The following is a 26,021-nucleotide window of genomic DNA, read 5'->3' as shown; positions in this document are numbered from 1 at the left end:
CTCCCGATTAGCTAATCCGGGCCTGCTTGTTCTAAACACTTTTCTCTGGGGCAGTAGGCTATTCCGTTGTACAGTCTGGAACACTGCATTTACGACCATGGTTCATTTTCAATATCCTTGCAAAAGCTCCAAACTTTCTTCTTTTCTAAAGTACACTGTGCAGCTCGTGTGTGAGATCCTGACAGAGCTCCAGCTCAGCGGGTCTGTGAAGGGGGAGAGGCCGACAGGGAAGGCAGCAAACTCGGCCAGCAGCAGCCAAACCTAGGTGGCGTTGTCGGCCCCCATTCTACATTATCCAAGCCTTGTAGCACGCACGTCGCGTTTAGTACAAATACGCAGAGCTTCTATTTTTGCCAAATGCCGGAGAGCTCCGCAGCAATTCAGCACAGGGCAGATTGTGCAGGACAGGAAGTCGAGCACAGAAACAAAATAAAACATCCGGTTAATTTTTTAAATAAAATATACCGTGCTCACGGCGGATCATATTTCCCTGCACTACCACACATCTTGAAAACATCATAATGGGCTGAGACAGGCCTGAAGTCAAACTGTTGTTGGTTTTGTACTTCTGTTTATAGAAACTACATATTTTTATATTGTGCAATCATACATGAATTCGCGAGATCTCGTGGGTCCTCGTGACTTCAGCTGTCAGGCATGGCCGCAGCTGTTCCGCAACAAATCCGGACCTGCAGCGGAACCGATCCGCAGCCATTCCGCAGTGATGGAAATTGCGGATAACTATAGCATGGTTGTGCATAACGCTAGAACGACGTCTAGGATACTTTTCCTCGCGTCAATGATGAAAAAGGATTGTTTACCTTGTAACATAAACGTAATATGTGTCATGATTTCCCTGGCAGACAACTCATGTAATGGAGTTGTAACAGACTAGCTACAGCTAGAACAGCTGCCTTTAAACGATGGAGATACTAAGATCTAATTTCGGTTTCATTGGCATGATTGTTCATACTGCTCAGAGAAATATATTAAAAACACAAACCTCCGTTGCTTCTCTCCTACGCTGTAAACATTGACTTACACTATTAATCTCGTAATATATCAATCAAGGGATATCCATATGCCCCAGCGGACACTGGCCACATCCAGCATCTTCCTTCTCCCAAAGCCAAGAGAAGTAAGCATAGGAGACCGGATAGTCCCAAACATAGCATGCAATTAAAGTAAATGTCTGATTACTAGCTCAATTATAAATAGCATGGCATATTATACAGGATTTTTTATATTTCAGCCCAACCCGATAGTTTTAAAGGTATAAGTCTCACCAAAGCAAATGCATACACCGACATGCCACAAAAACATAAGCAGCCCGCAATAAATTTTGTATTAGTCTGTTGTGGAAGTCATGTAGGAAATACATTCAAGCTGGAGATCTGAATGCGTGCAGTAGCATATTTCACTGTCGATGGCGACTGTGTGCTGTTGATTTTTATACCAGCTCCAGATTAAAGAGAAAACCAGAGCAAGAGCAAGTCCTGTGTGGCCGTTCCATCCTTCCTGCACCAGAGAGAGACATGATGGGGTGCGGACCCATCCATCATCAGTCCACAGACAGATACAAATTATTACACTGTGGCCTCTGTATATTTTCCTGCTTTTTTGTCCTTTGCCAATTACATGCCTGAGTGTTACTGTACCATAAATCAAATTTAAGCATAAAGCACAGGCCTTCATCACATGGTTAAATTATGCTGTCATACCCCCCCCTCCCCCCCGCCTATAACAGTAGTCAAGATTTTTAATTTATTTTTATTTAAACTTTTGTTCTCCATTTAAAAGACTTAAAGCAGAATAATATTAAAACATATACAAACATAACAGTTTTTAGCATGAATGTATAACTTATTCTGAATTTAGTGTTAATTCACATGTAAACAAACTTAATATTTCAAGGCCAGGGACCAAATGAGAAGTGTGGATCTTTTTACTGGGGTTAAAACTCATGTAAACACAATATTTCTTTTGACTCACAGCCCACACACTAGGTTAAAATGAAACAATCACAGTTTAACCTGACAGTAGTTAGTCACAGGGTAAATCTACTCTGAATTACAAAAAGTATCTAACCTAACACTTTTAGGCATTTTACATATCTGGCCACACCCAATCTGTGATGTCACAGGATGTGGCCAGATGTGCAACATGCATGAAAGTTTCAACCTGTGCAGATGCAGTTTTCTGCCCTGTGATTCAGTTTTGAATTATGTGACAACTTGAGTCACAATGGAGTAAAAAGGTAATTTTTAGCCACCTAGAAGAGGTACATCTTACCAGCTGGCTACAAATATGTGGTTAGGATTACAATTGTGTTCAATGTTGTCTGGGTGTAAAGCCAACTTAATATTTATTTGACAGCATTCCAGCACAATGTGAAAAAATAACAATATTAAAATACACACACACACACACACACACACTACAAAGTGACTAACAGTGAATTACATAAAGCACATCTCTCGATTTATGACACACATGTAAAACAAGCCAGCTGGTTTATGTGCCAAAATGTTACAAGGCAGTCAGTTACATTATTAGACGTGGTTAAACAAATTGTATATCCAGTTTCAGGTCAGTGTCAGCCTGGGCCATGACAGAGGCTGAGCACAGAGGTCAAATAACCTTAATGGCAGAGATTTTATTAGCTGCTGTGGCTATGAAAGAAGTCAAGCTCCATTTCAATTTTCCCCAGCCTCTGAGCTCAGCATACCGGCACAAAATGAGACTAGATGATTTCATTACATTCCCATCCTCACCACATTAGCTAGATTTGTAGCTTTATGAGAATATGCTAGGTACAAAATAGAATGGTGAAAATGCACCCTTTTTATAAAAAAAAAGTGTTATGTAGAGCCTTACAGTACTTTTCTACCCTTTACTATCTATCCTGCTCTTTACCACTGAGATGCTCAACATTCAACCTTCACTCTAGCTTCTCCTGCCCCCAGCTTTCATCGGCCTGGGCCCAGTGAAACTCATAGCCCTTGGATAGCACAAGGCTCTCCAGGTCCCTGTCCTCAGCCCTCTCTTTCAGCCTTTGCTCCTCCAGTATAGAGACCAACATGTCTCGTTTCTCCACTGTCCTCATGATCTCTGACAGGATCTCCTGCTCTTCCTGCAGCTCAGAGGCACTCTTCTTTGTATCTGAAATGATGTTGAAGAGAGTGGAGGAAGGTAGCAGCAAGACATTTATGTACTATTATGTCTGACTATCAGATTATATGTTTGCGTCGGTTCATCCCTTACCTTCTATTGCCATCCTGTGTCGTAGATCCTGCTGCAGTTGGCTCTGTGTGTCCTCCAGTTCAAGCTCCTGAGCGCTAAGAAAGAGAGCAGGAAATTGGATGTCCTCTACTGGTAAGAAATAGGAATTGCAACGATACTAACAATTGATGTTTTCCTTTACAAGTCAATAATTAGCCATTTGTCTTGTAATGCAGTTACTTACAAGATCATGAGTTCAGACTCATAGCGGGCCAATTTGTTCTTCTCCAGAACAAGTTTAAACCATGACTGATAGAGCTGGACCTCGTCATCTGTCTGAGATGATTCTGGGAGGGCAAAATTAAGGAAGCATAGAGGGAGGATGAAGAGAGGGAGATTGGTGGGGATGAACGAAGCAGGGATGGGAGGGAAGGACAGAGGCAGGTTGAAGAAGAAAAAGAAAAAGCCATTACAAAAAAACTGGAATCAAACCTCAATCCCAACCCCCCCCCACACACACACACAAAACACACACACACACACACACACACACACACACACACACACACACACACACACACACACACACACACACACACACACACACACACACACACACACACACAGGCCATCTGCTTTGTCGCAATTGTCACTGTCTATTGAGAGTACAAACATTAACAGTTCGTTAACAGGTAATGCTTTTTTTGGTCTGAAAAGTATGGGCACAGCACTAAAAAAAAAAGAATAAGGCTTCACAGTGAAATTCTATTGAGCTGTATTGTAGATTTAGATTAAACCAAGGTTCAGAGTTCTGTCATTAAAAGTAGCTTTGGGATGTCTTGTTCAGGCTCAAAGACCTTTTGTAAGGTACTGGTCTGTGTGTGGGAATAATGTTCAGCACCTGTTTCTCCTCTTATGATTTTTTCTATAGCCACTCCTCTCTCCTCCAGATCTCTCTGTTTCTCTGAAACCTCCTCCAGTTGTCTCTGGATAGCCTGGGCAATACACAAATAGAACATTATGTGACACACATAATCAACAGAAATGATTATTTGTCCATGTTTTGAGATATCTTTCTCTGAGATTTCTGCCTCCACCACAATAACATGTAAGAGAAAGGGTTTTGTAAGTGAAAGTTGGTGGTGCTCACAAAAACCTCTGCTGCAATATCTCTCTCCAGAAAGTCTCCCTACTCTGAAAAGAACACACTGTCAACAGTTTTTGAAGCCACAGTAGAAACCAGTAGAAACCAGTTACAATGGTACAAGTTTTAAATTGTTGGAACCTAACAGTTTTGATGAAGACTATTCTGTGAGGCCTGAAACTTCCCTGAGGCCAAAGAGCAGCCTGTAGGGAAGTCACCAGCCTGTGACCCCTCACTCCTGTCAAAGAATTCCCCAAAATGGAGAATTTACCTCCAAGACATGAGGAGAAATGGCAGACTGGTGGAGGGCTTGAGAACTGCAACGACAAGTTCTCACACCTTCGTTGAGTTCGGGATTTCTGATTGGCCGCGGCTCCTTGAACGCACCACTCGCCGCCATCAGGCGGCGGAGGGGAGATAAAAGTAGCCGGCGGTCACCGCCCGGGGCTCTTCGAGGTAATCCATTGCCGTAAGAAGACACATCGTTCAGCGCTGTTCGAGAATCAACATCGTATCATTTGCTGGTCGAGTGAGACGTTTGTGTCGTTTGTGATACAAAAGGGTCCAGGAGTATACGAAGCCCGTATTACACCAAATCTGCAGAGGGGTAAATCAGCCCGTCTCAAGGAAAAGGAGACAACGCGTTTTTCCTTTCAAGTCGACTGGACCGTGTTTCCGCTCCACTGCCCTGGACGGTACGGGTCGTTAATCTCTGGCGAGAGGTTAACTCAGTTCTGTTCACCGGGAAATCCGCCGGATAAGCTAACGGACTGCACACCAAAAAGTAAGAGGCTTTTATAGTTCTGGGCAGACTTGAGAACTAGGGTGTTTATTAATGAGTAAAAGGTATTGCTACTATTTGTTTACCATTAATGTGTGATCGGACCGCTGCGTCCTATGTACTGTTGTGAAGAATATCACTGATCAAGATATTGTTGAAAGTTGTGTTGAACTGTAGCTGATAACTCCCGCCGAGGAGGAATTACTGTACAAGCGGAGTCAGCTGCGCACTCCGTTAAACAAACCTCAGATTCTGCTATAACGCCACGTTAAGTTAGAATCTCGAGTAAAATGAAAAGAGCGGTTAGTACCATCACCCCAGAGATCAAGGTTTTAAGTGTTTGTTTCCCTAAATCGTGTTTTCCCTCCTCTCTCTCTCTCTTTTCCTCCTAACACACACCCACACACACACACATATAAGCTAGCCACGTAGCTCCCGAGCTAACGCTGCTAGCTTAACCACGTGGAGTTTGTATAGAGCTAACACATGACCTAGCATATGGTATAAACGTGCGCGTTGCCTAGCAACCCCCCACCTCGGCTTCTTCTCCATGCACCCAGCACCACTACCGCCCTCTTGAGGCAAAATAGTTATGTGCAGCTCACCGGAGTAGCCATTTTGGTAGTTTTTGTGTTAGACTACATTTCGACACCGCCCCCTCCATTTTCACTCATTCTCACACACACACACACACACACACACACACACACACACACACACACACACACACACACACACACACAGATGTGTCCATGACATGTTTTTGCTTTGTTTTTGGTTGTGATATTTTAAAAGGGTATATAAGTTTATTATTGAAGGATTATTGATTGGCTACTGATAATTGTGACGTTAATAAATCTTATATAGCAGTTGTTTGTGATTATTTGTGTACTTATTGTAATAATTGCTGGTCGAACAGGTCCGTGCTCGAACTCACCCCTTCCTTTGTTTCCTTTTAAAGGATTTCCACAGAAATGAGACTGTTCCACAGTTTGATTATTAGTCCCTGACTTGCAGGGTGGTGCCCCGTTTTGATTGTTTGTTGATTTGATAAAGTTATTAATAACCATATTCATAACTTTATTAATATTGATAAAACATCTTTGATAATTTGCCAATGATCAAATCTGTACCCTACAAGTATCCTACAAAATGCTGTGAACACCACACAATATTCCATTAACCTTCATTGTATTTGGGTCATGAAAAAAATTTCAGAGACCGATATCTCAAAACCTGTACATAACACAAACCATTTGGGAGTTTAAAGGGGACATATCATGAAAAACTCAAATTTTTAGTACTTGTGCACATACATTTGGGTATCGGTAGCACCTACCAACCCAAAGACTGAAATAAGACAACCCAGTCTTAATCTTTACATTAAAGCTATAGTGCGTAGTTTCTGTCGCCCCCATGAGGAATTCTAAGTAATGACAACAACACTGTCAGTGCGTCCACATGATATGAGCCTTCCGAGCAGTTGCTAGTAGCCAAGGAGAACACGGAGGATTGAAGGAGAATTACGGTCAATTTCAACACGTAGCTCTGTTGTTTGTAAATTTGGAGTGCTGTCAGTAGCGAGAAAAACGGAAATAATCAGTGTTGCCTACACCATGTTATCCTCTGCTAGCGTTAGCACCCAGGAGGCTGAAACCGGGCAAGTTTTAAACGTGTTTTTAGCCTCTTAACTATAGGCAGAGTTTGACATTTGAGCCAGGGGGGGGCAAAAAAAAAAAAAAACTTGACTTGTCGCATCTTCGAACACAATTAGGATCAAGGCAATGAAATGTGGATGACTTTTGCACTGTTAAAACATTATCTTCAACCAAAACGAAAAGAAAAAAAAAAGTTTTTCTTTCCTTTTTTCAAAACACATTTTGTGGCAATGAGAGCAATTAAATACACAAGTTATATTTCACATTTTGTTGTACTTAATGAAACATTTAAAATATTTTGTGAGACAGGGGGAAACAAGAAAAAAGAGGCCAGGTGAGAGGGTACAGTATGCATAGATACAGATTTGCCTTTCTCTTGGTTTATAAGTCTGACAAGACGAAACATTTTCAACTGACAGTCACAGACTCACACAACACTCCACACTTTTGATTTTTACATCAGTGGACCCCCGTCCCCCGTCCCTCAAAAGACAGCATATTGAAAGCAATGTTATTTCAGAAATGATTTCACACATCGGTTCACGGAACAGCACTCCACGAGCACTACATTTAATTTGTGCGCCAAGCAGTGTATGTAGGCTGTGTAGGGGTGAGTCTCTTTGATGCGCTGCTGCACACCAGACACGTGACCTGACATCACAGATGCACCGTTGTGTGCACACAGTTGGGATATTTTTAAGACCACATATATCAAGCCCTTTGTAGATGGCCTCCACAATCCCAGCCACGTTGCAAAATGCAGAGCAGTCCATAAAACACAAAAACGCTCCTTGATTTCCAATTCCTCTACATATCGTATGCAAACTGACAGCTGCTCCGTTTTGGAGGACCTAGCCTCGTCTGCAATTATGGAGAAAAATCCAGTTTCCTGCACCTCCTGCTTTGTTGTAAAGCATGTATGCACAGATGTCAATTATTTCATTTTGAAAATCTGGGCTTGTGGCATCAAAATAATTGGATTGCATGTTTCCAAAATCAGCATCATATTTCAATAAAAAAACTGCAAACCTTGAGGAAATTGCCACGCGATTCTGACTCTTCTCCCTCCTTGTGTTCAAGAAAGGGCAATCCAAGTTTAGCCAGTAGCCTCACAACATATACTACTTTGCATAGATAACCTCTGTTCTTTTCGACTATAGTTTTATGGCTTTCAGACAGTTTAGCTGCAAGAGATCCATTTGAGGATGAGCTGGCTTGGAAGTTATTCCACTTAATCATACAGTTCAGATGGGCCTGGCTTTTTCAATGCTTCTCTAGTTTACTGCTCAGTTTTTTCCAGTCACTCATGCCCTTTTCTAAATGTGTCCTCCTCCTTTAATACTCAAGCTAAGGGTAATTCTTGTAGAAGTAAGTGGAAAACGTTTTTCTCCAAGATCATCTGTGTTACCTAGTGCGGCTAGTGCATCTGTGGGGTGAACGTCAGGACTGCTAGCGGTTGCTGCTGATCCAGAGCTGCTCGAAGTTACCTCCAAGTTCACAGCGGTGTCTGTTTGCCTATCGTCATCATCATCGGTTACTGTTGTTTGCATTGTATCCTTGTTAACTCTGCCCTGGCCTCCAGCACTACTGTCAGAAATCTAGGAGTTATTTTTGATCAGGATATATCTTTAACGTCCACTTAAAACAACCCTCAAGAACATCCTTTTTTTCAACTTTGTAACATTGCCAAAATTAGGCACATCCTGTCTCAAAACAATGCTGAAAAACTAGTCCATGCGTTAGTTACTTCCAGGCTGGACTACTGTAATTCCTTACTATCAGGTTGCCCAAATAAGTCCCTTAAGACTCTCCAGCTGATCCAGAATGCTGCAGCGTGTGTTCTGACAAGAACTAAGAAAAGAGATCATATTTCTCCTGTATTAGCTTCTCTGCATTGGCTTCCTATAAAATCCAGGATTGAATTTAAAATCCTTCTCCTGACCTACAAAGCTCTAAATGGTCAAGCACCATCATATATTGAAGAGCTCATAGTACCTTATTGTCCCACTAGAGCACTGCGCTCCCAGAATGCAGAGTTACTTGTGGTTCCTAGAGTCTCTAAAAGTAGAATGGGAGCCAGTGCCTTCAGCTATCAGGCTCCCCTCCTGTGAAACCAGCTCCCAGTCTGTGCTCGGGAGGCAGACACCGTCACCACATTTAAGAGTAAACATAAAACTCTTCTCTTCGATAAAGTTTATGTTTAGGGAGTGAGGAGATGCAGTGTTCAGCCAAACCGGCGGGGGAGGGTGTGTGTCTGCAGACGCAGCACCCCTTCTCTTCTCTGCTTCTCTTCATAGTCGACAGATTAATCTACCATATAATCAATGATATAATCAAAGTAGAGGGAGGCATGCCAGTACAGCCCGATCTGGCAGGGGAGAGTTCTAGCCCGACCAGGCTCCTCTCCTTAACCTGTCTCCCTTAATTATGCTGTTATAGTTTTAGACTGCCGGGGGACTTCCTTTGACACACTGAGCTTCTCTCTCCTCTCTTTCCATCTGTGTGCATCCTTGTCCCAGAAATGCTTGTTACTAACTTAGCTCTGGGGAGCTTATTCACGAGAGTCCTTATTTTTTTTTTCGCCCAGCAAGTTTCCTTGGCTTAGGGTAGCACCTAAATCATGGTTGCAGCTTTCCCGGTGGTCCTGCTCCGCGCCCTGCTATGCCCTGCTACACTCTGCAGTGCCCTGCTACATCCTGCTGCGTCCTGCTACACCCTTCTACGTCCTGTAACACCCTGCAGTGCCCTTCTATGCCATGAACTACTACAACTACTATTTCTAGTCATTGTTCCATTATCTTTATTGTGACTATTATTGCCACTGTTCATCACACCCCCAACCGGCAACATCTGACACCGCCTACCAAGAGCCTGGGTCTGTCCGAGGTTTCTCCCTAAAAGAAGTTTTTCTCATCACCGAGGTTTCTTCCTAAAAGGAGTTTTTCCTCGCCACTGTCGCACTAAATGCTTGCTTTTGGGGAATTACTGGAAATTGTTGGGTCTTTGTAAATTATACTGTGGTCTAGACCTACTCTATCTATAAAAATTGTCCTGAGATAACTCTTGTTATTATTTGATACTATAAATAAAATTGAAGTAGATCCCGATGGCTGACTATTTGTGTCGTTTGGAGCTCTCCTTATGTCCATATTTTTGTGTAACGAGTCCGACAGATTAGAGTTTAGATTCTCGGCCCGAGCGGTCGGGCTCGGGCCGGGCCCGGGCCGGACCCTTGATCAAGTGATTTTTTATTTATTTATTTATTTTTAAAGCCTAATTTGGTGGGGAGAAAGCTATGCCATAATCAGAAATATTATAAATATATATAGGCTATATAAAAGTAACAAATGTGTACAAAAGTTAGGCTGCAGTTACAAAATGCAACACGTGTCATGCGCGGAGTCTCCCCTCTACTCACACGCATCACACCGGGCCTGCTGTGCTGAATAAACCAACAGCGCAGTTTACATGCTTCGTCCTTGTTGCATTATTCTAAACAGATTTCTGCAGTTCAAACAACTCGGAATTGTAGTTGAGAACGTCAGTTATAAAGGCCCACGTGTTAAAAAAAGTGTCGGTTTAAATCGGGCTCGGGCTCATAATTACAGTTAATGTGTCGGGCCGGGCCAGGCTCGGACACAACATGCTCGGGCTGGGTCGAGCTTGATCTTTTGGGCCGATCTAAGCTCTACGATAGATAACTACAACGGTATTACATGCTAGCTGAGAATCACTTATCACATGACCCAGAGCCCTGAAAAAATATTTTTTTTACTAAAGCAGAATATGAAATCAGATGTATTACCTACCACCATTTGGTTGTTTTATGTTATTTAAAATATATCTGGGTTTTTTAAACAATGCAATTAATTATTCCACAATTTTTTTTTTAAACAATGCAACTACCCGTTTCAGCCACCAACTCCGCGCATGCTCTTAACATGTTCGATATGTCATTACAAGTGCCTACCCATGTGAAGTGATTCCTTTTGAGTGAACACAGTAAATCTGACTCCAGTATATGTGAAACATAGAGACGGCAAGAAGAGTGCTTAGGGACCGTCTACAAACTACAACACCGAAAAGAGATACAAAAATATTTTCAAAAATAGTCATATGCTTATTTTTTAAAAGTGACGTAGTACAACTAGCAGGAGACAAGTTATAATTGAGTCAAGTTTGGAGACACTACCTTATTTAATCATTAAATTACTTTCTAGATGGTCCCAAAGCACTTGTCTTGCCGTCTCAACACCGGAAATAAACACAGCTGAATTAGAACAACTTTACCACCTGAGCCACAGCCTACACGCCGACCTGTCAATCATGTCGTGTGTCGTGTATTTTAATGTATCCATTAAAATAACTGTGAACTTGTTTTAGGGTGTTGTCCATGTTTTCATTTTAAACATTTCGAACCCTCTCACTGTGTGTTTTCACTTTATCAAAGTTAATAAAAATTGTCTTGTTCAGTGTTTGGTAGCACCTCGTCAACCAAAGAGATACAGTATATTTTCTGTGCTTGATGAGAAAGATGGCTACTGGCAGGTGAAGCTGGACAAAGCATCATCACTGCTTTGCACTTTCAACACACCATGGGGGGATACAGATTCAAGCGCCAACCTTTTGGAATCAAATCTGCAAGCGAGGTCTTCCAGCAATGCAACTGTGACACCTTCGGAGACATTGAAGGAGTTCATATCATTGCCGATGATATGATTATTGCGGCTTCTAAAGAGACGGAACATGACGAGGTACTACAGAAAGTGTTGGCTAGAGCAAAAGAAGCAAACGTGAAATTCAATAAAGACAAAATACAGTTTAAAGAGGACAGTGTTAAATCCTGCAGGGACATGTTGTCACTGCAGAAGGGGTGAAGGCAGACGAAGCAAAAATTAAATCCATCACAGAGATGCTGCCACCTACCAATAAAGCAGGACTACAGCGAATGTTGGGCATGATAAAATACCTTGCACAATACATTCCAGGTGAGGCCACCCTCGCAGCACCTTTGAGACAGCTGCTGCGTAAAGACATGGTATGGTTGTAGCAACCCGAACACAATGACGCCATCAAGAAGCCCAAAGTGGCCCTCACAAATGCACCAGCGCTCAAGTTCTTCGATCCAAAGAAACAGCTTTGTCATGCAGGCCAATGTATCTAAGGATGGTCTAGGAGCATGTCTGCTACAAGAGGGACACCGAATAGCCTATGCATCGAGAGCGCTGACTGAGCCTGAGAGGAATTATGCCTGCAGAGGATGTTACTCCAGCTGCAGAGATATGACCTAAAGGTCTTCTACAAGCCAGGTAAAGAGCTGCTGACTGCAGACACACTGTCCCGAGCTGCCATACAAGAACAAGACACAATAGAGGATGACATGGCAGAAGAGAAGGTGATCTACACTTTGGAGCCCACAGAGGCTCTTAGCACAGCATCTCTAGAAAAGCTCAAGGGTGAAACACAGAAAGATGAAACCCTACAGCTCCTGCAAAGCAGGCACAGACATGTCTGGCCACATCACAAGAAACACGTGGACATTCGTATGGCACAATACTGGCCTATCAGACACACTGTCTCAATGAGAGACGGCATATTGTTCACTGGTGACAGAATAATCATTCCAAGCGTGCTTAAACAAGAAATGCTGCATAAGCTACATGTGGCGCATCAAGAAATGCAAAGAACAAAGGCACTACAGTGTTTCCCACACATAGACTATTGTGTGGCGGTGTGCCTCACTATCAACACCGGCCACCGCACATTGCATTTCTTTATAATTATAATTTTTTTTAAACGCTATTTAAAATACGTTCTTCTGCATTTCCTTTCCCTGCTCTCCTCCATCTCTCTGTCACTTGTGTCTTGCTCACTTACACACACACACAGCTCCTCCCACCGTGCGGTGTTTTTTTTTTTTTAAGCCCCCAATGTCACCTTCCAGGCAGTGTGGCAATGGTTATGTTTAAAGGGGTGATAGAATGATTATATAGGGTATTTCACACTGTTCCTTATGGTCTCCTAATGGGGTATGTAACATTAGTTGGGCTGAAAATGGCCTGGTTGATATTTTATTGGCCCTTATGCATCCCTGTGTTTTGGCCCTATTTGTAACAAGAGCTTTTCTTCCAAATATGGTATGCTCATGAATATTTAGATGAGCTGCGCGCTGCTTGGTTGAGCCTTAGCCCCGTACACACACGTAGAGACGCGCGCTGATTGGTTGAGCGAATCGCCAATACACACACATTAGAAACGCAACAGAATCTCATATTAATGTTTCCTTACCAAATTCCAATGTCAAATTCTGAGACTTTTTTATGCGAGAAATCAACTATATAAAGCTCAAATATGGGCCGTTTTACGAAAATGGATGGCTAATTGCAAATTTGGTAAAACTGTGTGTCGGAGTTCAGCTGCCTGTGTTGCTGCCTCGCTGCCCGGCCTGCCTTCCTCCACAGATCCCGGCCTGCTGTGAGCTCGATTGAGCTCCGGCACGGCTGCTGCAGCCCACAGCACCTCATACACACGCAAAGTCACCGTTTGGGCTAATGGACTAGCTACCAAACACCGCTGCCCTGACAGACCTCCAGGGCCTGCATCTCCTCTCTTCCTGCTAGCTAAATGGCCCGTTGTGTGAGAGTGAGAGCGCGGTCAGCGAGCTTGTTACACCAGCAATCTCTTACCACATGTTACACACATGTCACGCCACTTAGCTATACAACATACCTAAAGGTCTTATAAAGCTAACAACGGTGTCCGATTTCAAGGTAATGAATATTTGTGAACTGTAAGGGTTTCGTTCGCTGCGACTGTCCCTCCAATCCTATGTGTACAGATTGCGGCTAGTTAGCTTCATTTTGGTCGTAATTCGAGTATATTTACAGTTTGAATTTCGTCACGCCACTTATACAACATCTAACTAAATGTTTTATTAAGCTAACAACGGTGTCTGATTTCAAGTTAATGAATATTTGTGAGCTGTAAGGGTTTCGTTAGCTGCGACTGTCCCTTCAATCCTAGCTGTATGTAGCTACAGATTGCGGCTAGTTAGCTTCATTTTGGGTCGTAATTCGAGTATATTTACAGTTTGAATTTCATCACGCCACTTATACAACATCTAACTAAATGTTTTATTAAGCTAACAATGGTGTCCGATTTCAAATTAATGAATATTTGTGAAGAGTAGGGCTTTCGTTAGCTGCAACTGTTCCTTCAATCCTAGCTACCTGTGTAGCTACAAATCACAGATAGTTAGCTTAATTTTCGGCGTAATTCTGAGTATATTTACAGATTGAATTTCGTGACGCCACGTATACAACATCTAGCTAAATATCCTATAAACCTAACAACGGTGTCTGATTTCAAGTTGATGAATATTTGTGAATTCCAGAGGAATTCTAAGAGGAGGCTAGCTAGCTCTCATTGATAGAGCTACATCCAGCAGCAGGCTCTATCAATGAGACTCGCAGACAAGCGGCGTTTATTTCCCCAATCGTTTGTTTAAATAACTCAACACATTATAATTACACACATTAAAAGATTAACTGGAACCTGTGGTAAGAAATTGCTGGCCTAACAAGCTCGCTGACCGCGCTCTCACTCACATACACCGGGCATTTAGCTAGCAGGAAGAGGGGCGTTGCAGGCCCTGGAGCTCTGTCAGGGCAGGGGCATTTGGTTGTCGCATTAGCCCAAGAGACGGTTACTTTGCGCGGGTATGGAGTGCTGTGGGCTGCCAGTCGTGACGGACCCCCAAGTACCTCATAGCAGGCCGGGGTCTGTGAAGGAAGGCAGGCAGGCCGGGCGGCGAGTCAGCAACACAGGCAGCACTGGCGCTGAACTTCGACACACAGTCGGACAAAATTTGCAATTAGCCATCCATTTTCGTAAAGCGGCCCATATTTGAGCTTTACATAGTTGATTTCTCGCATGAAAAAGTTTCAGAAGTGAATTTTGTAATGGAATAGCAGAGATCTGCGTGACCTAGCTAGATTCAGAAGACTACCTGATCTAAGGTCAGTTGTGTAGCCTATGTAAATGTTGGAGCGTGACCGTTCTCTTAATACACCCATGGGCTGACAAAGGCTCCGGTTTTTGGGAGGTTGACATCAACTTCCAGCTTTGTTGAGATTCGCCCGTTTTCAGCGGCAGTTTCAAAACATGAGATTTTCATAGTAAAGGGGTGTCAATGGGATTTTGAGCTTCTATGTATGTCCTATTTACCCACCGAACTGTCGTTATTCAACTATGACAGAGTAAAATCAGTTTTGCATTCTATCACCCCTTTAAGGCAATTGCGCCTGCTTTAAAAAGTTAACTAGTCGCAAGTTTAGGGTAAAATGCAGTTGGGTTGTCGAGGTCAAAACACTATATGTAGCAGCTGTGAATCAAATAAACGTATTATAAATAATGTTATGTCATGTTTTACTCTTACACTGAATGTTTGCTGCGTCAATCCAGATGAGTATTGAAAAGTAATTTCTGCGACTGAAAAAGGCACGTATTTAGGATGAGACCAGCCTGAACAGGAGGTCAGGCTGGTCCAACCAGTGTAATTAGTTATGTCATTAATTAGTTAACAATATTTTCAGGCTTCAACCAGTGAAAGACAGGGTCAGGGAGAGAAAGATATAGATTAATTAGGTATTGAAGTAGGAGAGGAGGGCATCCAGCTGTGGTGACAGCGGAGAGAAGTGAACCTCATTCCTACAATATTGTATCCTCATCTGGGCAGCACTACAGATGCAACAGGCGCCATCTGAGGAAAACGCCAGTCTGCACTCAGGCGACCTCTGATACAGACTTCATGGATGAGGACTTGCCAGACTCATCAGGTACAAGTGCAGCAGAGAGTATAGACTCTCAGCCTTCATCCACATTGAATCCAACTCACACCAGGAGCGGGCGAGTCATCAGACCACCTGAGAGGTTTAAAGACTTTCAGATGGGTCAACACAGAGTTGGAGTAAGACATCTGTCAAGCTTTGGGACCACATCTTTTAAGATAAAAAAAGAAAAGAAAAAGTGGCTTTAAAATGTGAAATCTTCGGTTATCTGTTCTAATATAATATAACTGTTTGGTAACATATCTTCTTGAATAGGTGAAATGTGTGAAGTCTGAAATATTGTTCTGTTATAATATGCTGTCTTTGGCAGAAAGGTTGTCTATTCAACATGCCTTCAACAGAAGTTGACACAAGATAGATGTTGTTCAATCAGTGTCTTGTAGGTATTAACAAATTAGAAGAACAATACCAAACTTCGTATTAATGTGAGTATATTAGTATGATGTTCAATACAGATTTGTGAGCAATTCAAGTGTTGAAGGTTACTGTCCATGTTAAGAAAGGGGGATGTAGTATATAGTGCCGCGCACTGATACACTCAAGGTTAATGAGACGTGCGCAGGGGTACAGTGTCAGCTTAGTATGTGATGCGATGTGAGATGTACGCACGTTACTTATATGGCTTGTGTTCCACTTGGTTATAAGTGTAAAATAAACATGCACTGAGAAATCGGCATCTGTTCACTACTATGGTCATGACAACTATTACAGGTATGCACCCCCACTAATCTGGAAAACAGTTTCAAAACAGTGTTAATACAGCGTGTCGGAGGAATACTTGCTTCAAAACGTCAGTCCACAAACCAATAGGTTACGTGACTGATGCTATGTCCATTATTTTTACAGTTTATGCTAAAAAAGAGCATTTCTGAAAGAGGGAAAATACAGTGGGGAGAACAAGGGTGTATCATAGGTACACTTCTGTGAGACACGGAATCTAAAACACAGAAAATCACATTGTATGATTTTTAAATAATTAATTTGCATTTTATTGCATGACATAAGTATTTGATCACTTACCAACCAGTAAGAATTCCGGCTCTCACAGACCTGTTAGTTTTTCTTTAAGAAGCCCTCCTGTTCTCCACTCATTACCTGTATTAACTGCACCTGTTCTCCACTCATTACCTGTATTAACTGCACCAGTTTGAACTTGTTACCTGTATTAAAGACACCTGTCCACACACTCAAACAGACTCCAACCTCTCCACAATGGTCAAGACCAGAGAGCAATGTAAGGACATCAGGGATAAAATTGTAGACCTGCACAAGGCTGGGATGGGCTACAGGACAATAGGCATGCAGCTTGGTGAGAAGGCAACAACTGTTGGTGCAATTATTAGAAAATGGAAGAAGTTCAAGATGACTGTCAATCTCCTTCGGTCTGGGGCTCCATGCAAGATCTCACCTCGTGGGGCATCAATGATCATGAGGAAGGTGTTCAGCCCAGAACTACACGGCAGGACCTGGTCAATGACCTGAAGAGAGTTGGGACCACAGTCTCAAAGAAAACTATTAGTAACAAACAACGCCGTCATGGATTAAAATCCTGCAGCGCACGCAAGGTCCCCCTGCTCAAGCCAGCGCATGTCCAGGCCCGTCTGAAGTTTGCCAATGACCATCTGGATGATCCAGAGGAGGAATGGGAGAAGGTCTTGTGGTCTGATGAGACAAAAATAGAGCTTTTTGGTCTAAACTCCACTCGCCTTGTTTGGAGGAAGAAGAAGGATGAGTACAACCCCAAGAACACCATGCCAACCGTGAAGCATGGAGGTGGAAACATCATTCTTTGGGGATGCTTTTCTGCAAAGGGGACAGGATGACTTCACCGTATTGAGGGGAGGATGGATGGGGCCATGTATCGCGACATCTTGGCCAACAACCTCCTTCCCTCAGTAAGAGCATTGAAGATGGGTCGTGGCTGGGTCTTCCAGCATGACAACGACCCGAAACACACAGCCAGGGCAACTAAGGAGTGGCTCCGTAAGAAGCATCTCAAGGTCCTGGAGTGGCCTAGCCAGTCTCCAGACCTGAACTCAATATAAAAATCTTTGGAGGGAGCTGAAAGTCCGTATTGCCCAGCGACAGCCCCGAAACCTGAAGGATCTGGAGAAGGTCTGTATGGAGGAGTGGGCCAAAATCCCTGCTGCAGTGTGTACAAACCTGGTCAAGAACTACAGGAAATGTATGATCTCTGTAATTGCAAACAAAGGTTTCTGTACCAAATATTAAGTTCTGCTTTTCTGATGTATCAAATACTTATGTCATGCAATAAAATGCTAATTAATTACTTAAAAATCATACAATGTGATTTTCTGGATTTTTGTTTTAGATTCCGTCACTCACTGTTGAAGAGTACCTATGATAAAAATTACAGACTTCTACATGCTTTGTAAGTGGGAAAACCTGCAAAATCGGCAGCGTATTAAATACTTGTTCTCCTCACTGTATCACTGTATGTATGTATATATATATATATATATATATATATATATATATATATATATATATATATATATATATAAATAATTTGTTTTTTTAACATTAAAGCATGTAAAAAACGTTCTAGTAGACACCCAAAATACAAGTATGAACCTGAAAATGAGCATATGTCTCCTTTAAACAATCCAGTAGAGATGTATCAGCCGGCACTCTGTAACACTCTTGATATTGATCCCATAGATTTGTTTTTTAAGAATTGTGACCAAATGACAGAGGTATTTATACTTTAGACCAGTTATTCAATGAGAAAGGTATGTTGAGTTTTGAAGACCTGAGAGCTAGTTTTGAGGTCCCCATGACATCCTTTTACTTTTATCTTTGCTTAAGATCAACCCTAAAATGTTATGGAGTGCCATGGGGAAACAGTCTTGAATGTCATTAAATGGTTTGTTGATTTTCCTATGAGAGGACTGGTGTCCAAGATTTATGCTAAACTGATGCAAGTATCCATAGGAGAACTCCCAATAGTAAAGAAGTGGGAGCGAGAGCTGAGCCCTGAGGGGAACACAATTAATTGGGAGACAGTTTGGGACATTTCCCACTGTTCCAAGAACCCAAATCACCAGTATATCCACTTCAACATATGTCATAGGACATATTGGACTCCTCAGAAGAGATATGTCTCTAAAGCCATTCCCACTCCCTATTGTATGTTCTTTCAACCTGAACAAACTGGAACTCTCCTGCATATTGTCTGGGAGTGTGAACAGGTACATGAGTTCTGGAATAAAACAACATCAATAATATCCGATGTGATAGGATGTCGAATTCCTACTGACCCAATTGTTTTGTTACTTAATGACGACTCTAAATTACACCTGAGACAGAAGAAAATTTGGCTAGCTGGCTCAACTGCAACCAAGAAAATGATAGCTAAATGCTGGCTCCCCCCTCATTCGCTTTGTATAAAACAGTGGTTAGCGTACTTTCTACAAATAGTTATGCTTGAGCTCTCTACAGCAATGATTAACAAAGCCAAATAATCAACTATCAGCCTATGGGAAAGCACAGCAGCACAAATATCAGACTTAATGGCCTCAGCCCCACAAGAACTAGAGGAGAGTGATTAGGCAAAGTGTGATTTCAAAGTTTGTTTGTTTTGTTTTCCTTGAGTCTGCAGAGGGTGGGGGGTGGAAGAGGGTTTTTTTTTTTGTGTAATTTATGTTTCTCACACATGGTGGAATTTGTTTTGTATTTCTGAACGATATAAATGGTGCTAATAAAAAATTGATCACAAAATTTTTTTCAACAAAATACATACTGAGAGGATCTAACTCTACTCTCAGCAATAAGTGAATGAGTATATTTCCCAAAATATTGAACTTTTCCTATAATGTGGTGAAAGTTTTTAAAATGTGTATTTGTTACTTGATTCCATGATGATTGGTTGTACTTGACTATGAATGATGTTAGGACTAATCTTGTAATGTAGCTAACATAAGGGCGAATATTTGTGAGTTGCGAAATACTCAAAGAAACACTTCAGCAGATGTATTCGTACGGGTAAGGTGTAAGTAAGAAAAATTGTCTGAACACACCTTAAGAGATGCAGTGAACCAGTCCATTAAAAAAAGAATGAATCTAAACAGTACCTGAGCTCTGTGAAGCCTCTTCAGCAGTTCTCTTTTAGCCTGCTGGGCCACCATCTTCTCCTGCTTCCTCCTCTGTCTCACTGGACACAGCTGGGACACGAAGTACAGAACATGCAAATACAGTATCTGTGACAATTCCCTGCATTGTGCTGTATTATAGTACATAGAAATGGTCTGTACAAACCTTCTGATTGGATGTCAGGTTTTCATTTTCATCATCACTAGAGGAAGGCTCTTCAAGACTTGGTTGTCTGGAGGCTAGATTAAAACAAAAGAAATTAAAAAAGTGAGAATAGCCAAGTAATTTTAAGTTTGTACACACTGTTTCCATGTATAACTTGTAAAACCTATATTTCATGGTGTGAATCTATCCATGACAAATTGGACACATTACTCTTTGGTTGAATTCATAACATATATCATTGACATAGGAGGTATGTTACAAGGGATCGCATAGTGCTTCACTTTTAAGCTGCTCAAATGAACATAGCTGAGGTTCAATGACTTAAAAAAAGAAGATATTTCCCTCAGGAGTTCAATTTACACTCACCAGGTCACCCAAAAACATGCTTCCAAACAAATGTTTTTGTTGTTATGTTATAATTTCGGGTGTTTTAATAATCAAGTGTTGACTGCAACACGTTTTCCATAATAACATTATAAGGTGTTTATATGTCAATGTGGTGTTTACAATTTGTTGTACTGCTCCCAAGGAGCCCACATATCTATTCATGCAGGTTTAAAGGGGTGATAGAATGATTATATAGCATATTTCACACTGTTCCTGAAGGTCTCCTAATAGGGTATATAACATTGGTTGGGCTGAAAATGGCCCGGGTGTTCTATGCGCCCTAATGCAACCCTGTGAAATAGCCATAGAATGAAACGAGAGGTTTTCTCCCTTTTATGGTATGCTCATGAATATTTCGATGATTGGTTGGTTTACAACGAGCGAAGCTGTGCAGTGCTGCTGCACATGAGGAGAGAGGGGAGGGGCTGCTCCCCTGCTTCTCAGTCACAGAACAGAAGAGAGAGGTGATGGTTTTGGCGGCCACAGGAGAGAAATACCTCACATGCTCGACAATACTGGTGTCTTTTCTACAGAAAGTCGCTTTTGTGAAAAAAAGTCGCTAAGGGGGTCTAGCAACAAAGTCGCTAAGTTGGCAACACTGTCACAGTGCGCAGGCAGGTAGAAAGGGGAGAAGGGACAGAGTGCGGGGGCCAGTTTAGGTAGGAGAGACAGCGGGACGCGACGGGAGAAAGACGCCGCTGAGCTGGTCTGGCCCTGGGCAAGCCAGCCTTCTAGCTACTTTTAGCAACTTTTGGAGCTGGTGCTAGCTACTTTCATTGGAAAAGAGTTGGTAACACTGGAAGTTGCAGAGCAAAGACGGGACAGCACAGCAACACAATCCCTTTTTTCCTTTTGAGTCTGACCTTCTCAGTGCCAGCTTTCCCTTTTCTTTTTTGGCTTTCCATCATTAGACTCACACACCGTCTGTTAACGTTACCGATAGACTTCCAAACGTGAGGTCGGGCAGCCGGAGCAGGAATGGCTGGAGCAGCTGGCTGGAGAAGAGTGAAGCCCACAGGCACACAGACAGAGTTGTAACTACTATGTTCTTATCATGTCTTGTACTGGTGGCTCCACAGCCCCTTGTTCCCCGAGGATCCATGTTGGGAACAAAAAAAAGTCAACGTACTGTGAACCGCTGCCGGCAGGCAGCTCCACAGCAGTAGCAGCGGCAGAAGCTCCAGCAGCACACCGCCCATTGCAAGTCCTCTGCAACGCCGCGTTAGATCCATAACTCCCGCTCCATTTCTGATATCTACTCCTTAATTAAGTTCTAAACACTTTTCTCTGTGTGTACATGTAAACACATGGGCCAGTATTTGGTTGTACAGCCTGGAACACTGCATTTACGACCGAGGTTCATTTTCAATATCCTTGAAAAACTTCCAAACTTTCTTCTTTGTAATTCCCATGGAAACTAGTGTCTGAGATCTACACGACCTACATTCAGAACACCACACCAGCTGGACTCAAACCAATGGTCTGCAGGGTTTCCCACAGCACTTTGCAGTTTAGGTGGCCCACCTTAACAACACGCGCATGCCGCCTTAACTGAGTCTTAAAGAAAAAAAATACATAACTGCCGTGTTACTCTGTCCTGTTTGAGTGGCTGTAATAATGTACAAGTCGTATCAACACAGTCTGTAGGAAACAAGGTAACGGCGAGTTGTCAATCACAATGGACAGAGCATTTGCTGGCGGTGAGTGTAACGGTCATTTATTCACATTTCAAGGGATAAATCACCATTTCACCGTCACGTGTGCATCAGAGTTTCTCAATAATTGTGTGGCAGCTGGGCATGCCCGGGCAGAGACGGGGTGAGTGGACTTACCGGAGCGTTGGCATACGGCAGGCAGAGAGCATTTATATATGTATCTCTGTCCTGTTCTTCACATCAGTGAGGCTTTCTTCTCTTGTTGGTTCAATGAAGTGAATACATGACGAAGTGACTGGAACTATCCATCACCTCTCGCGTGTGGATTCTCATGTCCCGGCTGTTTTCCTGGTCTTTGAAACACAGCTGTTGTCTGTGTTTTTTTAATCACTTCACGGGTTTCACAATACACGGTTATTTAGCATAGTTAACACTACACACAGTGAAATTACTTGTCCTGTTTTTATTTCACGCATACTATCTGCTTGAGTGAGTGAAGCTATGGGCTGAGCTTTGTTATCTCAGCAGTTTCTTTTGGAGAAGAGTTGTCAGGCAAAGTGGAAAAGCGTGTGTCACGGAGGATAATGGGAGCAATGCCAGTAAAATTGTTATAGCACTTTTTTGAAAATAGTTTAATGAGCTTAAAATTGCACATTGCAACTGTTATTTTGAAAAGCTGGTTATGTATTATTTATTTATTATTATTTAAATTTAATATTTAGTGTAGTGTGTAGTACAGAGTCTGCACTACAGAGATGTATTAATTATATATTTAACCCTACCACCTTAACTAACAAATTTTCTGCGGAAAACCCTGGGGGCGTGACAAAGGTACAGACCAGAGCCAATTAAGGTACAGCCACCGAGTTGACATCAAGTATTAGCTTCGTTAGGATTACATTAGCTTCCCGATTTAGCGGCAGTTTCAAATTGTGAGATTTGCATAGGAAAGAGGTGTCAATGGGACTTTGAAGTTCTCTGTATGCGCATTTTACCCACCGAACTGTCGTTATTCAGCTATGACAAGGTAAACTTGGTTTTGCATTCTATCAGCCCTTTAAAGGACGATGGATGGGTGCGGCTAGGTGGAGCAAACATGGATAATTGGAAGGTTTTGTAATAAAAAAAAATAATTTCCTACATTTCCACACCACCTAACCTCTTGTCAAGGAACAGCCACCTATATCAATCTAGATTAGATCCCAAATAATAAAATCAACAGGACTAATGGAAAAAATATTAATAGCCACGTTACACTTCAAAGAACCAACTCTTTGATTTGGCTCCTTTGCGAATACTGTTTATTTAAAAAGATAGAAAATGGGGTAGAAAAATTACCACTGCTTCAAATAATTGAATAATAGGGATGCATTTGCTCCACTTGCTCTATTGCTCAGGCGTCTATGGGATCATGTGACAAATCTTTTGGGAATCACTGCACTAACCTTTGGTTCTGAGGTTGAGGAGTATCTTTTGCACCTCCTGGTCCTGCCCCTCACTCTCTGACTCCTCCCTTTTCCTGAGGCTCAGGGATGAGAACAAATTCACCCTCTTGCCTGGCAACGAGGCCATGTCGTCAGTGAACACCCCTCCAGAGTGACTAGAGCCCTTTAAGGAAACATGCTGTAACAGAGAGGGAAGGTCTCGCCCAGGCCCCCATGGATTGGCCCCTGCAGATGCCCCCCGAGCTTCACACTTGCCGGCTTTCTTCTCATCTCTGGATGGCTCTGGACCCATGGTGCTTAAGAGGGAGCTAGAGCTCAACGCTCCTTCTGACATGGGCCTCGGTTTGCAGGGACCGTCACGTTTGGTCCTCCTGGTAAAGCAAAAGACAAATCATAATGTACGGTACATTCAATTTGAATTAAATCGAGAAATGAATTGCAAGAGAGGCAGTTTAGACTGATAAGACATTTGGAGTCTTACAGAAAAATCTTTCCTACAGGGGCCTTAGTGTGGCGCTTAAAATAAACTATGAACAGTATTTTATACAAACATTGTGACTGCAGTGTTCGACCTGTTGGAGGGATTGGTCACACTAAATGTCCTTCTGAAAGCGTTGGCTATAAGCTGAAAGACTGAGGGGGACGAGGCAGAGGTTTGGCTCTGAGATGGTTCCATGTTCTGGCCCCAGTCTGTCTGAAGCTTATCTGCTTCTGTCTCTGCTTGTACCTGATAAAACATCAGAGGATAGGAAAAATTTGGTTTACATAATGTGGAATTAACTCCTCTTATCTCGCTCACATCATTGTCTTTGGACCACTGTGTTATACTGGAAGGAGTAGTGAGAGATAAAGAAAAAAAATGCAGGCCTATTCTTCTTCATAACCATTAATATAGCCTTAATATATTACTAACTCCACCTTGTCTTTATGTTGATGTTTGTTTTTGGTGTTTGTGTTAATCGGAGTTTCCTCTGGTGTGACCAGAAGGTCCCAGTTCAGAAGCTTCTCTTTTTCAGAAAGAGATAACATCAAGCGTTTTCTTGTGGTGGACAAGTTGCAGACTGTCTTTATTGTAGCTGAGTGCTTTTCGCTCTTCTCGGCTGATGTCTTGGAACTGCTGTCAGAGTTCTGAGAAAACAGGAATCTTGTGAGTGCACAAAAAGTCTGCCAACACAGGGTTATTAAAAATATCTATGCAGTGTCAATGAATTACGCAGAATACATTGCTTTTACTGTAGTTACATAATTCTCAATGATAAGACTGTTGTAAAAGTACATATACACTTTTCACTTGTTAGCACATGTTAAGTGCTTCTAGTAAATCTAGAAAAAATTCCATGTGACGTACAGTTTCTTTTCCTGCTAAAGTTATCTCCTCAAAGTCAGAGTCCGCTTCAGGGACAGTCTCTGGTCCCTCTTTTTCCGGGGGCCAGCTTTTATGGAAGTGCTTGATGAAGATCAGAGGGAAGGCTGTATTAGGGCAGAAAGTACACTCTTAGTTGTTTGTTTGGGAGAGCTTATTTTAAGTCACTTTCAACAACTGTCTGCCAAATGAATGTAATCTAATCGATTTTAAAACAAATACAATTTTTTCATTTTGAATATTTTGTGACATTCTGCCTCTCAAACAGTGACATAATTTAAAAAAACTTTGCGAAACATCAGTTGTTTATCATAGTTTATTCTAAACTAAAATAATAAAATACCAATAGAGAGTATGATTCATCATTACTAACTCTCCTTTAAAGGAACACGCCGACTTATTGGGAATTTAGCTTATTCACCGTAACCCCCAGAGTAAGACAAGTCGATACATACCCTTCTCATCTCTGTGCGTGCTGTAAAGCTGTCTGACGGCTCCAGCGGTATCAGCCCATAACAGAACAGGCAGGTGAATGGTTCCAGTAATCCTACTGCTCCGAATAAGTGACAAAATAACGCCAACATGTTCCTATTTACATGTTGTGATTTGTAGAGTCACAGCGTGTACAAAAAACAACGTAACATGAGGCACAGCCATCTTCTAACCGTAAACAAACCGTGAACTATATTCTCAGGTGGAAGAATATAGTACTTGGGCGGAGCGATATGCTCGCAGCAAGCCTGTCTGAGAATATAGTTCCCGGTTTGTTTACAGATAGAAGATGGCTGTGTCTCATGTTATGTTGTTTTTTGTACACGCTGTGACTCTACAAATCACAACATGTAAATAGGAACATGTTGGCGTTATTTTGACACTTTTGTCACAATTCAGAGCAGTAGGCTAGTTGGAACCAGTTACCTGCAGGATCTGTGCTGGGCTAAGCTAATGCTGGAGCCGTCAGACAGCGTTACAGCACGCACAGAGATGAGAAGGGTATGTATCGACTTGTCTAACTCTGGGGGTTACGGTGAATAAGCTAAATTCCCAATAAGTCGCGTGTAGCTCTGTCTGAAGCACCCACCGCTAGCCTAGTTTAGCACAGATCCTGGAGGTAACCGGCTCCATCTAGCCTACTGCTCCCAATAAGTGACAAAATAACGCCAACAAGCATATCACTCCGCCCAAGAAGCAGAAGTAGCACTTCTTCGCCTTTCTAAGAATATAGTTCCCAGTTTATAT

The 26,021-nt window shown here is 42.2% G+C and overlaps 1 protein-coding gene across 1 annotated transcript in view; it reads right to left on the bottom strand.

The window, feature by feature from the left end:
- Positions 1 to 1,927: 1,927 nt before the first annotated feature.
- Positions 1,928 to 26,021, bottom strand: part of LOC120563894 (protein-methionine sulfoxide oxidase mical2b-like) — a 102,290-nt gene continuing 78,196 nt past the window's right edge. Inside the window, exons 23-32 of the mRNA XM_039808392.1 lie at positions 24,768 to 24,889; positions 24,338 to 24,547; positions 23,992 to 24,146; positions 23,420 to 23,790; positions 19,933 to 20,006; positions 19,749 to 19,838; positions 4,124 to 4,217; positions 3,467 to 3,569; positions 3,265 to 3,338; positions 1,928 to 3,162 (exon numbers count right to left, since the gene is read on the bottom strand). Of these exons, the coding sequence (XP_039664326.1) occupies positions 2,942 to 3,162; positions 3,265 to 3,338; positions 3,467 to 3,569; positions 4,124 to 4,217; positions 19,749 to 19,838; positions 19,933 to 20,006; positions 23,420 to 23,790; positions 23,992 to 24,146; positions 24,338 to 24,547; positions 24,768 to 24,889 (1,514 nt within the window). The 3' untranslated portion in view covers positions 1,928 to 2,941. The remainder of the gene's footprint in view (positions 3,163 to 3,264; positions 3,339 to 3,466; positions 3,570 to 4,123; positions 4,218 to 19,748; positions 19,839 to 19,932; positions 20,007 to 23,419; positions 23,791 to 23,991; positions 24,147 to 24,337; positions 24,548 to 24,767; positions 24,890 to 26,021) is intronic.

Source organism: Perca fluviatilis, chromosome 8, assembly GCF_010015445.1.
Source record: "Perca fluviatilis chromosome 8, GENO_Pfluv_1.0, whole genome shotgun sequence".
Classification (NCBI taxonomy): domain Eukaryota; kingdom Metazoa; phylum Chordata; class Actinopteri; order Perciformes; family Percidae; genus Perca; species Perca fluviatilis.
This window is presented reverse-complemented; position numbering and strand designations above follow the sequence as displayed.